Source organism: Triturus cristatus, chromosome 10, assembly GCF_964204655.1.
Source record: "Triturus cristatus chromosome 10, aTriCri1.1, whole genome shotgun sequence".
Lineage (NCBI taxonomy): Eukaryota > Metazoa > Chordata > Amphibia > Caudata > Salamandridae > Triturus > Triturus cristatus.
In genome coordinates, this window is record NC_140593.1 from 1058437187 (window position 1) to 1058450308 (window position 13122).

The 13122-nt window shown below is 43.9% G+C and overlaps 1 protein-coding gene across 1 annotated transcript in view; it reads left to right on the top strand.

The window, feature by feature from the left end:
• LOC146796560 (cytochrome P450 3A21-like) overlaps window positions 1-13122 on the top strand; it is a 200704-nt gene that overhangs the window by 163562 nt on the left and 24020 nt on the right. Inside the window, exon 11 of the mRNA XM_085629196.1 lies at window positions 4279-4505. Within this exon, the coding sequence (XP_085485322.1) occupies window positions 4279-4505 (227 nt within the window). The remainder of the gene's footprint in view (window positions 1-4278; window positions 4506-13122) is intronic.

The window sequence follows — 13122 nt, forward strand, 5'->3', positions numbered from 1 at the left end:
TGTCTAAGGGAAACTAAGGGGGAGATAACCTTAGCTAGCCTCATTGCTATAACTTTCGCATAGATCTTCCCATCACAGTTTGTCAATGATATTGGGCGATATGACCCTGGGATATCCGAAGGCTTATCCTTCATTTTAAAGACAATAATGGTAGCTTCACTCCATGATTTAGGTGCCATGTCAGTTTGGGCGGCTTGACATACTGCCAAAAAATAGATTTTAAGGTCCTGAAAGAAAGTCTGATATAATTCTGAAGGAAGCTTATCTGGCCCTGAGGCTTTACCTCGAGTCATAGAATTAATAGCTTGTTCTAATTCATCCATTGTGATAGGACTATCTAATGCTCCAGCCTCCTCCTGCCCTAAATGGTGATATTGAACATCTAAAGTTCCAAAACCCGCATCATCAATTTCCCCATCCTGTTCGGTATAAAGTTTTTGATAAAAGCTATGAAATATCTCTAGGATCTCATGAGGGTTGTGTGTCAGTCTACCCGACAGATCCTTCATCCCTTCTATTCTTTGTGATGATTCATTGATACGTAGCCTTTGAGCTAAACAGCGCCCTGTGGCTTCCCCAAATTCATAGTGCTCTTTCTTAAAAAGCTGATATTTTATAGCAATCTCCTTACACCATATCAGATTAATATTAGCCTTACATCTGGCCACTTCCATTTGCACCTCAGTAAGATTAGTTCCGAGCCGGATGCCATGTGCCAATTTTCCCTCTGCTAATTTCAGTCTGTCATATAGCTCCAGCATTCTACGTTTGGCTTGTTTCTGTTTGTAAAGCCCAAAGCTCAAGACCTCACCTCTAAAATAGGCTTTAAAAGTATCCCAAACATTCCCACAGTTTGTAGAATGAAGGTTTACCATAAAGAAATCTCTGATCCATGTATTCATATATTCAATAAAATCCTTATCCAGGAGGAGTGCTCTATCAAACGTAAATACCCTCGGTGTCACATTTCCCCCCAATGCTGGAATATCCAATACAACTGGAGAATGATCTGAAGTAATTCGGGGAAAGACTTGAATTTGAGCTTTAGTTAAAAGTGACGGGGATATGAAAAAGTAATCAAGCCGCACTAACTTATCATGTGGAAACGAATAAAAGGTATAACCAGGATCATGTATGTTAAGTGTGCCCCATGCATCTATTAACCCATGATCCGAGATCAGATGAAACAAAGCATTAAACACCTTAGGCTTCCGACCTTTATACTGTTGAGTGCCTGCTAATAGCTCACCGGGCGCTAAGTTAACATTAAAGTCCCCACATAGCACAAGGGGAGTGGGCCAAGATGCGAGTTCCACATTTAGATGTTCAAGAACGAGGGATTCATCGAGATTAGACCCATATATTGTGCAGACCGTAAATTTAAAACCCCCCATTACACATTCAACAATTGCCCACCTCCCATAGCTATCTACCATTACATGGCCTGAAGCTTGTATAGTGGTTTTGGCCAGTATAGCCACCCCCCGGTTCGTGGTTGTCTGTTGTGAGGTGGCTAAGAGTGAATACCCCAAATCTAACAATAGTTTACGATTCCCCCACGGTATGTGTGACTCCTGAATGCATATAAGATCTGGTTGTATCACCCTAAGTTCAGCAGCAACTCTTTGCTGTTTATTGAAGTTGTTAAGTCCACAAACATTAAACGAGCACATTCGTAACCCTACTTTAGCCATATGAGTTGTATGGATGCCATCCTTTAGTTAATTCTGTGACCAAAAGTTTAATATTCATCATTATTATTATCACCAAATCGTAGATACTGTGGATTCATTTTCTTTTTTTCCCCCCTTACACCCCTCCTCCCTAAACCCAGTCCGCCCATGTTGCCCCCCTCCCCCCTCACTCCCATCCCAAAAAAAAGGCAAAGGGACTCGTGGTCCCAGTAATGACAAGCTCCCCTACCCGGGGCCCCTCGTCCCATATCGGCCACTTGACGTGTCAAGAAAAGGAACAGCCACGGCTCAATTCCTTAACTGCTTTGTTGATAACCCAAGTATATTATAATCATGATACTATCCACCCATCAATAGTAGAAAACAATTCATTGTATATCATTGTACATAGGTTGTTCTATTTTATATGGCATGCAGATATTCCTTAGCTTGAACTTCCGAGGTAAGGAACTTAACCTGATCCTTAAAAAACACCTTAAGCTTCGCGGGATTAAGCAAGAAGGCTTGTGCCCCCTTGGCCTGAAATAATGAAATAAGTTGGCGAAGCTGCCAGAGTTTTTCAACTGTATAATGGCAGAAGTCAGGTCGAACAAAAAATTCCACACCTTTTCCCATTCTCTTTCTATCAGGGCGAGAACATTATTGAGAGAGATTAGAATTGCACGAGGCTTTGCAGATTGATTAGAACGAATAGAAAATGGAAATCGGTGCGCCCTTTGCACCTCCCTCTGCCAATCCCAGTGTTTTATTTCCGGAAAAGCCTCAGAAAATAACTCAGAGACAAGCTTGCGTGGATCTTGACCCTCCATCCCCTCTGGAATCTGCAAAATTCTAAGATTACTGTGACGAGCGCGGTTCTCTAAATTGACTAATTTCCATTGAATGTCTTTTTTCGCAGAATGCAAGGTCTCTGTTAAAGTCTTCTGCACAGTCAGTTCGTTTTCTAGGGTGGAGATCCTAGCCTCCGCTTCATTAAGTCTCGTTGTAAATTACGTACAAGTCTTTGCAATCCGTCGTACTGTATTCTGTACCTTCTGACTTTCCACCCTCGTTTCCTCCCTATGTGCCATCATAGTATTATAAATCAGGGTAAGTGAAATCTCTTCTGAAGAGTCTATGGGTTTACCTTTACCCACTTCAATAGTAGTACAAGAGCCATTTTTATTCGTAAAGGAATTATCCCAGTGAGAAGCGTCGTCAATATTAGTACTATCCACTAATGCAGAGCCCTGTTTGCTCTCATACTTTTTCCGCACTGTGCCGGGACTATCATCCGATGTGTCCCACTCAATATCATCTGGATGCGTACTGCTAAAATCGCTGCCCCCTGCTCCTTGTGGTTCATCGTAGATCTTAGAACTCAGCTCAATATCCTCACTGGAATTGGAATGTTCTGAGAGTGAGAAAAAGTTATCACCAGAATCAGCTTCCTTCACAAGTGGGTCTATACCCTGAGAGTCTACCTCTGACTCAGTCTGTAGGGGTATTACAGAAATAGTACTAGCTTTTGTCAATTTTGCCACGCCATCATGGACTCTTCCCCCGTCACCCATAAATATTAGTGGTAGAAGGTTTGTGTCCATGCCGCCCATATTTTGCATAGTCAATAGTTGTTTTCCCCTTTTCTTTGGCACCAGTAAAAAGCTGGGGAATAGTACGTCTACCACTGGCATCCTTATGTTCATCTATGCCAGTTTTTTCCTGAACGCTACCCCCCTTACTGCTTTTACAACCTTGACTTGCCTGCGTAGAAATCCTGGGGGGGATGCCTCCAACCCCAACTCCACTGCCATTGGAGTCAGCCAGGGGGCAAGCTCTCCCTTTCGAAGCCTTCGGCGGCATTTCTGGACCAGCAAGCTGCAATCCTAATCGGCCACCATAGAATGCTTCCGCCATGAAGAAGCCCCGCCGAGCACTCCAGCAGACTCTCTGCAGTCGTCGCAGCCCCCTCTGAGCCCCAGCAGCGGCAAAGCTGAACATTCCAAGGGAGGCGACCACCTGAGCGGCTCAGTTAGATCTCCCAAGGATTCGGTAGGTACGCTGTTTCTCCCCGCTCACTTCTACGGGTGCTGAGCTCTGAACAGAACAAACACCTTCGTTTGGTCCCGCATACACCAGGGAACCAGTATGCGTCCGTGCACGAACCGCATTCAGCTGTATTATTGTCCGAGATGTAATGCAGAGGTCCTTTGCTCTTTCAGTGAAAAAAGTCGACAAGCGCCATGCCGAGTGTCAAAGTAAAAATAGCCGTTAGATTCAGCCCTCTATTCTGTATTGAGACGGGTTAGCCCAGGCGCGGTCAGCTCACACGTCCGAGCTCTCGGACGCCATCTTGCCCCCTACCTGCCCAATTAAGATTCAAATGTTTTGCAAAAATGAATGACCCAGAAGGGGGAAGGCACCAGATTTGTAAATTGTCCACTTCAGGATTGTATGCTTATCAATCAAAAGTTCAGTATTTAAGAGATTATTGAGTAATAAGAACTCTTGCACTCTATGGGTGACGTATTTGTGTCAAATCAGAAAATTGTATATCACGTATAGTCTTACACCTCTAACCTACGGTATTTTCCATCAACTGTAGGCCCCTCCCACATATGATGCACTGATTCAGATGGAGTACCTGGAGATGGCAATTAACGAGACACTCAGAATGTACCCTCCTGGAGGACGACTTGAAAGAGTCTGTAAGAAGACCGTGGAGGTGAATGGTGTGACAATCCCAGAAGGAGTGGTGGTGATGGTCCCGTTATATCCACTTCACCGAGATCCCGAGTATTGGCCAGAACCAGACAAGTTTAATCCAGACAGGTATCATTCACATATGAAGGGTGTAAGAAGGGGAGATAGAGTGGTAGCAGGGATATCTATTAATTTTATGGCTAATTATCAATGATTGAAGTTACTGAAGAAATAAAGGCATAGTGGATAAGAAAACTGGCATAAGTTAAGAGGGAAAGAGTTTCAAATCACTTTTTTTTAGCCCAGTTAGATGAAATTAAAATTGAGGTGTTTTACACCACACATTGCAGATCTAAATTGAGTTTTAACTGAGCACATACGTATATGTTAGAAAACATTGTGAGACCTTGTGTTTTACAACTTCAGTTACCTATAATCACTCAATGTGATTTGAATAACTTTATTCGACCGTAATCATCAAGATCATAAAAGTACAATAAAACATACATAGATGTTAAATTGCATACCTCATATCCACAGCATATTAATAAATATTTGCAGTTACAAACTGAATAAGAAAAACCAAGGTCATAATGCACTATTAAAAACGTATAAATGCATCTTAAAATATAAGAATACATTCTAAACAGTGCCAGGCAATATTAAAGTACAAACTATGGTCTGATCAGTCTCCGATTTACTAAGGCCAGACATAACTAGGACGCGAGGGAAAAACATACATAAGGATTAGGGTGCGATTGAAGGAAGAACAAAGCTGGGCCACATTGAGCAAATTTACATTTCTGAAAAATTGGATAGATATACTTTTTACGCTCATTTATATAAAAATTACAAAAAAATATAAAATGAGGGTTGGACTGAGGAGGGATACCGTCGCATGGGCAAGCTGGTAGTTCATTGATTGAATAAACTTCCGTATGAAATCCCAGCATGCAAGGGATGAGATTGAATCTAAAAGGTATCAATACACACCGATTGTGAATGTTGGACACAGAAACCCGATATGAATTTGGTTCCTCAGGGACCGGAGGCAGTCCCAGGTAAAGAGCTACCATAGTTTTATTACAGTTAGATGCATATCTCTTGTTTTCGCTATCATTTTGAAAGTGAGATTTGATTTCAGTTTTGGGGATTTTCTGTCAATTAAAGGGTTCATTAAATAATGATTCTAAACTCCAGCTTGTCAATGTTTGTCTTACATATTTAAACCATGGAGCCTTATAAGCCTGTTCACAGGCAAGATAGTCCTTAATAATATCTGTGGTTAGTCCCACCGTGTCCCTTTTCCAAACAGTGGGGCATATCAACAACAACCGGCGATAATTATCGCTAAGCGCACTTAGCGCTAGGATAATTATCGCCAGCTAGCGTTGATTTTTATCGCTGAGATAGCGTGCTATTAGCAACACTTATCTCAATAGCGATAAAAATCCTCACGCTAAGTGGCTAACGTGAGATTATCGCTGGAAACCCAGCGATAATCTCACGTTAGCTTGTTGATAGGGACAGACAAACTTAGCCATGATATCCTCCTTCCATAGGATATCATGGCTAAGTCAGAAAAATACCAGACGTAAAAAAGCAGCGTTAACCGCGGTTAGCGCTGCTTTTTTTGTCTCTAACAGGGTTAGCGATATTCTTGATAATAGGAGAAATGTCGCTTAGCGACATTTCTCCTATTATTTTACTCTGGAACGCCCCCTTTGCATCTCACTAGAGATGCAAGGGGAAGCGTAGAGTAAAAGGGTGCTAACATGCAAATTTGCGTGTTAGCACCCTGTTGTTGATAGGGTGCTAGTTTTATCTCTGCTTTTTTGGCTTTTAAAGCCAAAAAAAGCAGACATAAAGCCCTTGTTGATATGCCCCTGAATGCCATAATAATACTGGTGCGAATGACGTTATGTCTTTTATGTATGGTACACTCAGCTCTTGATGCATGGTAAAGCTTGAGCAACTATGAGGCAGAGATAATAATTTTTGGAGGGAACAATCTTCTTTTCGTTGTAAAAGCTCAGCATTCGATATTCCCCAAATCCCTGCTCCGTATGTGGCTGAAGCAATAGCCTTAGCCTAATAGATCTGTTTAATTGCTTCTAAAGATAAAGGAGAACATAGCCACAATACACTTTTCTAATGCATTGCATCTATGTGTTATCATATTTGGCCATGTTCCCCTGTTATTAAAAAGTATGCCCAAATATAAAAAGGATTTAGTTATTTCCGCGCTCTGGTCCCCGATATAAATGGATGGTGATTTATTTAGTTGTTTTCCCACTATTAAAATAAAAGTTTTCGACTCATTCACCTTTAAGTGCAAGGAAGCCATATAGGAGACAAAGTTATTGATCAGTTTTTGAAGTGCTATGCCAGTCCTAGCTATTAATACAGCATCATCGGCATAAAGCAGGATGGATATCTGTTTATTGTTTACCATAGGGACGTCATTTGCAGACTGGTCCACTGCTGCTTCAACACCATTTGCATAGAGCGAGAACAGAAAGGGGATTAACTCACACCACTGCCTGACACCCCTAAGAATAAGGAAGGATCTATTGCATTCACCCGGGCTACCAAACCTAACACGAGCAGAGGACTGAGAATATAACTATCAAATATTATTATCGTCCACCCCCATGGCTTTCAGGATAATCCACAATTTGCTATGTGAAACCGAGTCGAAAGCTGCAGAGTTCCATAAACCCCATATAAATGTTTCCTTCTTTAATTTGGGTGTATTTAGCTATAATTAAATTCAGATTTAGGCACTGATCCAATGTGCCCATCCCTTTTTTAAAACCATACTGCACCGGTATTAATATGTTTTTTCCGTAGCCAACTCATCAAGTCTGTTTAAAATCAAGCGACCCAATAGTTTTAAAGTTCAATCCAGAAGTGAAATGGGTCTGCAGTTTTTAGGCAGTGACTTATCCCCTTTCTTATGGATTGGCACAATAATAGTCGTTTTCCAGTATGTAAGGGGGCCCACATTTGCAATTGCGTTGAACACGTTTGTTAAGAACGGGATCCATAGATCTGGGTTATCAAAAAAGTAGTTAACCGGGGCCCCATCCGGACTTGGGGCTTTAGAGCCACTGCATTGCATTAGACCACATTTCACTTCTGCCATAGAGAAGACAATGGGGGTACAAACATCCTTACTTAAGGCAATATCGCTTAGATTTTCCTCGTTAGGGACTAGCCCAAAAATACCTGCATAATGATCCAACCACTCATCCTCTCCCACATGGATCTCTAATGAGGGGCCTGCATCTTGGTTCTGAATGACTCAATTAGTTACATTGTTCCTCTCCTGGCTTAATTCAGTTTGTGTAGGCAATGTCTTTTAATTTTCACAATGTGTGTTAAATCTAAGCCAAATGAACTGAATAAAATTGGCTTAGAAAATGTGGTAAGTGAAGTGTGTCTACAGCGCCATCATAGTGCCATCCTAAAAGATCTCCAAAAACTGTTATTGATCATGGTCACTACAGGTCCATTTTTTTAGACTTCAGTTCTAATGATGACCGGGATTTATTTTTTCACTTTGTTACATGGAGCGTACCGTGCTGTCTCCAAGAGGAAACAATAAGGGGCCGATTCCGATGTCGGACGGACTCGGGTCTGTCCGACATCAGTCAGGAGCTGTAACCGACCGACCTGCTGTCATCGGTTAAGGCCCTGCAGGTATGATGCGACTCGTATACTTCACAATGCAAGCATGCATTCTGAGCGGAATGCATGCTTGCGTTGTGAAAAGCAGGGGTGCAGCTCATCCCTGCACCCTGTGGCCGGCACCCCAAGGTGCCTGCCACCGTGTGCAGGAATCCACAGATAGGTGCCCCTCGCACCCATGGGGGCCTTACTGGGGGCCCCCAAAGACAGTTTACGACTGCTTTTTCGTGCCGTAAAGACCGGCACGAAAAGGCTGTGAAAAACTGCCATCCTACTCCCCCGGTCGTAAAGAGGCGGCCGGGGGAGTACTGAGGGATTTCCGGACGGCAGACGGGCTCTCTGAGCCTGTCGTCAGCCATCCAGACATCCGAGTCGGATTCCTTTCCGACTGAGCCCATCGGAATGGCTCGGTCGGAAAGGAATCTGGCCAACACGTCCCGATTCGGTCGGAAGGGCTCCGACCATGATTCGGAGCCCTTCCGGGCCGAAATCGGAATCGGCCCCTATGTGTTGGTAAACCTGGAGATGGCATCAAGACCGCTGTTATATGGGGATCCTTAGAGCCAGAAAAAAGCTTACCAAACAGAATGTAGTTAAAACCTCACATATTTTAGGATGTACTTAAGAATATAAAAATCTACACATTAACCCCTTCGGCGCTCATGACGGAACGGTTCCGTCATGAGCGTCGGTTGAGCTGTGCTCATGACGGAACCGTTCCGTCATGACCACGCCCGCGCAAGAAACGGTCAGCGCTGAGCGGGAATCGGCGCCGCATCGAAGGGGTTAAAGATCGGTGTAAACATATGGGGACCAATTCACAAAGTATTTACAGTAAAGCGTCCTCTTTTATGTACTCTTAAATGCCTTTAGAATGCCTAACTTTCTAATATAAAAAGTGCAAAGAGGGCACCGTACTTTCTTACTTTTATATAAATATTCTTATTTTAGTCTTATTTTAGATGTTTAGATGTTTAGGGGCCAATTTAAAGTAGTGCAAGAGTACAGGAATGAATACAATAGGAACGCTACCTTTCGTATTCCAACATTTCTTTTTGAATACCCCCTTTTATGTATCACTCATAGGGGCAGATTTTCGACAAATACACGCAATGCAGCGCAGCCCCCAAAGATGCTGCACTGCATTGAGTGACTGAGAGGGAGCAGGAAAGCATCATATATATAGAGATATGGCTCTCTCCTCTTTACCTAGCATCGGAGCTAATTTCATAGCGCTATGGTGTGTGCTTGAGTCTAGCAAAGGTTTTGTATAAGAAGGGTACCCATCACATACAAAATACCATGCCTAGACAAGTTTAAAAGCTTTTCCTACTTTGTATGTGTGCTGCACAGTACACCACGCATGCAAAGTTGGAAAATAAAGGAGAAATAAAAACATTTCTCCTGTTAGAGCCTCATTTGAAGTGCTGTTAACTATTGGCACAAAACCCTGTCTGCAATTCTTTGTAGATAGGGTTTTGGGTCAAAAGGTATAGGTGGGTGCATGGGAATGCCCGTGTACAACCCATGTCACCCCTTCCCCCCCCCCCTTGGCGCTAAGTAACACAAATCAGTGCTTCGCGCTGCTATGTGCTACTTTTAGGGCACTTTCCAATGCAAAGCAAGTTTTGCAGTGGAAAGTAAATAACCCCAAAAAACATTTTGTGCTAGTTAGCATCACTTTTGTGACGCTAACCCAGCGCGAAATGTATGAAAATCTAGCACAAAGTGTATTCCTGGACAACAAGTTACAATCCGAGACTCCACAGCAGGGCGTCTGGAACAAGAACAGAAAGGACCTCATTGCAAGCTTCCCAGTTAATTGCACTGTGAGCGGTAAATCCTCATGTTACTCCCGAGAAAGGTATAATTGGCTGCTATTCACCCGCTATTCACCCGAACTGATAAAATGTGACTTAGATGTTATCAGGTACAATAAATGTCGCACCATTTCCCTGTCACTGGCAATGTGGGCCAACATTTGTACACACGGACAAGTTCATGAAGGTATTGAGTTGCCTCGCAGCAGTTGTGCTTGAGACGATAGGAATTGTTTGAAGACATGGTGGCAAACAGTGCCTTTTAAACCACATTGACACAGTATCCTTGCTCAAGGAGGTAAATACTATGGGGCAGATTTAGAAGAGACTGATGCATCTCTACATTATAGCGGAGATGCGTCAGTTTACTTGCATTACACGAAAAAATCCTTGCGCCACCATGGATGCATCACATTTACAATGCGGGGCACCACGGCGCAAGGATTGACAGATGTATCACGCATCCTTTGGCGCAAAGGTCACGCATTGCTGGAGTCGTGTCGCAAGCACAACGCAGGTCCAGCAATGCTCAGGAAGGCATATACCTATTGTGTTGCGTCACTCCTTACGCCTGTTTCAAGCAGGCGTAAGGTTTTGACGCAGTGGCGTCGTAGAAGTGGCGCAGTGAAATCTTGTAGATTTCACTGCGTCACTTTTACGAGGCTTTCTTGCATTGGAATGCCCACCCTGCATACATTATACCTGATGCAGGTATAATGTGGCGCAGGGCTTTACAACGTGACGCATCTCCCTAGATGCTTCACGTTGTAAATGTGTTGCATTGTTTACGCCGCCGTTGCGTAACAAAAGTGATGCAATGGTGGTGCAAAAGTATCACAAGGGCTGTAAATCTGCCCCGATGGGCCTCATTTATGAGGCCCCTTGCACCACCGGAACATCACTTTTTGTGGAGTACCGTGGTGCAGGAGCCTGTTCCATATTTATGAGGCAGCACTAAGCCACTTCTTTAGGCTTATGCTGCTAATATTGTCCCTTCCACACACTTTTCTGTGTTAAAGAGGCGTGCACCGTGTGCAGGAATCCACAGAGGGGCACCATAGGTGCCCCTCGCACCCATGGGGGCCCTACTGGGGGCCCCCAAAGACAGTTTACGACTGCTTTTTCGTGCCGTAAAGACCGGCACGAAAAGGCAGTGAAAAACTGCCATCCTACTCCCTCGGTCGTACAGAGGCGGCCGGGGGAGTACTGAGGGATTTCCGGATGGCAGACGGGCTCTCTGAGCCTGTCATCAGCCATCCATACATCCGAGTCGGATTCCTTTCCGACTGAGCCCATCGGAATGGCTCGGTCGGAAAGGAATCTGGCCAACGCGTTCCGATTCGGTCAGAAGGGCTCCGACCATGATTCGGAGCCCTTCCGAATCTATGGGGCAGATTTAGAAGAGACTGATGCATCTCTACATTATAGCGGAGATGCGTCAGTTTACTTGCATTACACGAAAAAACCCTTGCGCCACCATGGATGCATCACATTTACAATGCGGCGCACCACGGCGCAAGGATTGACAGATGCATCACGCATCCTTTGGCGCAAAGGTCACGCATTGCTGGAGTCGTGTCGCAAGCACAACGCAGGTCCAGCAATGCTCAGGAAGGCATATACCTATTGTGTTGCGTCACTCCTTACGCCTGTTTCAAGCAGGCGTAAGGTTTTGATGCAGTGGCGTCGTAGAAGTGGCGCAGTGAAATCTTGTAGATTTCACTGCGTCACTTTTACGAGGCTTTCTTGCATTGGAATGCCCACCCTGCATACATTATACCTGATGCAGGTATAATGTGGCGCAGGGCTTTACAATGTGACGCATCTCCCTAGATGCTTCACGTTGTAAATGTGTTGCATTGTTTACGCCGCCGTTGCGTAACAAAAGTGATGCAATGGTGGTGCAAAAGTATCACAAGGGCTGTAAATCTGCCCCGATGGGCCTCATTTATGAGGCCCCTTGCACCACTGGAACATCACTTTTTGTGGAGTACCATGGTGCAGGAGCCTGTTCCATATTTATGAGGCAGCACTAAGCCACTTCTTTAGGCTTATGCTGCTAATATTGTCCCTTCCACACACTTTTCTGTGTTAAAGAGGCGTGCAATGGGTGTTGCTGGGGTCGTTCCTAGCAACATCCATGGTTTTTTGACACTGCGCCAGATCTACAAGAAATCGTAACCCTAAGGCAGCACCAACAACGTAAGCCTCCCAGGGGAGGCATAAGGGAGACACAACGAGAAGAAATATCTTTATTTCTCCTTGTTTTTACTTTTTGTATGTGTGCTGCATTCTGCAGCACAAATAGAAAGAAGAAAAAACCTTGTGTGATTGTCTTTGTGCAGAAAGGTTTCCCTTCCCGCATAAAAATATTCATCCCTGCAATGCAGGCACCCTTGCGCCATGGTGCAAAGGTGCCTGCGTTGGCGCACGGCAGCCCATTGTGTGCTGCCGCAGGGGAAAAGAACAAGAATGCGCCATATCTGAGAAATACAGCGCATTCCTGCCCTTTTCTTTTGCTATAGGGCAGCGCAGCAGGAAGGCCTGTGGCACTGCCCTACCGCAAAACCTCATAAATGAGTGCCTATGGAAAGGGTTGGAGGCTCTCTCCTTCGCTGATCTTTCCCTATCTCCTGCTCTCTCACTCTTTTATCCTGCTACCTATACTCTTCTCCTTCTTTCCTACCTTACCACCATTTTTCCTCTCTTTGCATGTAACCCACTGTCCCATTGTTTCTCATCTACTCCTTTATTCTCAGCCTATTTTAGATTTCCACTAGCCTTATATGCATCACAAACCACCATTAATGCTTTTTAAATGTCTAGCAAACAATCACTACCTCGCTGTAATTAGAAATAATAATCAGCAGCCCCATGTGTAAGAAATTCAAACTTTCAATAATTTCAGAAACTCAGGGGGCCGTACCATATGAATCTCTACCACAGTTTTGGGCTGAAGTGTTAAAGAACTACAGAAGAGATATATATTCCCACCTTTTATACTTTTAATTGATTGTTTGACTTGAACTTTCAAGGAATGTTCTGCTTTCACCTGGAAATGTAGCAGGATTAGCTGACATCTCAGTAGTAATTAAAGAGCCCAACAGAATACAACACACTAACATAACACAAAGCAAAATAACAACACAATCAAAACATAAAAGGGCACAGCCCAAGAAAATGTTCACAACAGAATGCAACCCAACAACCCCAGTACAAGACAACAATAACAC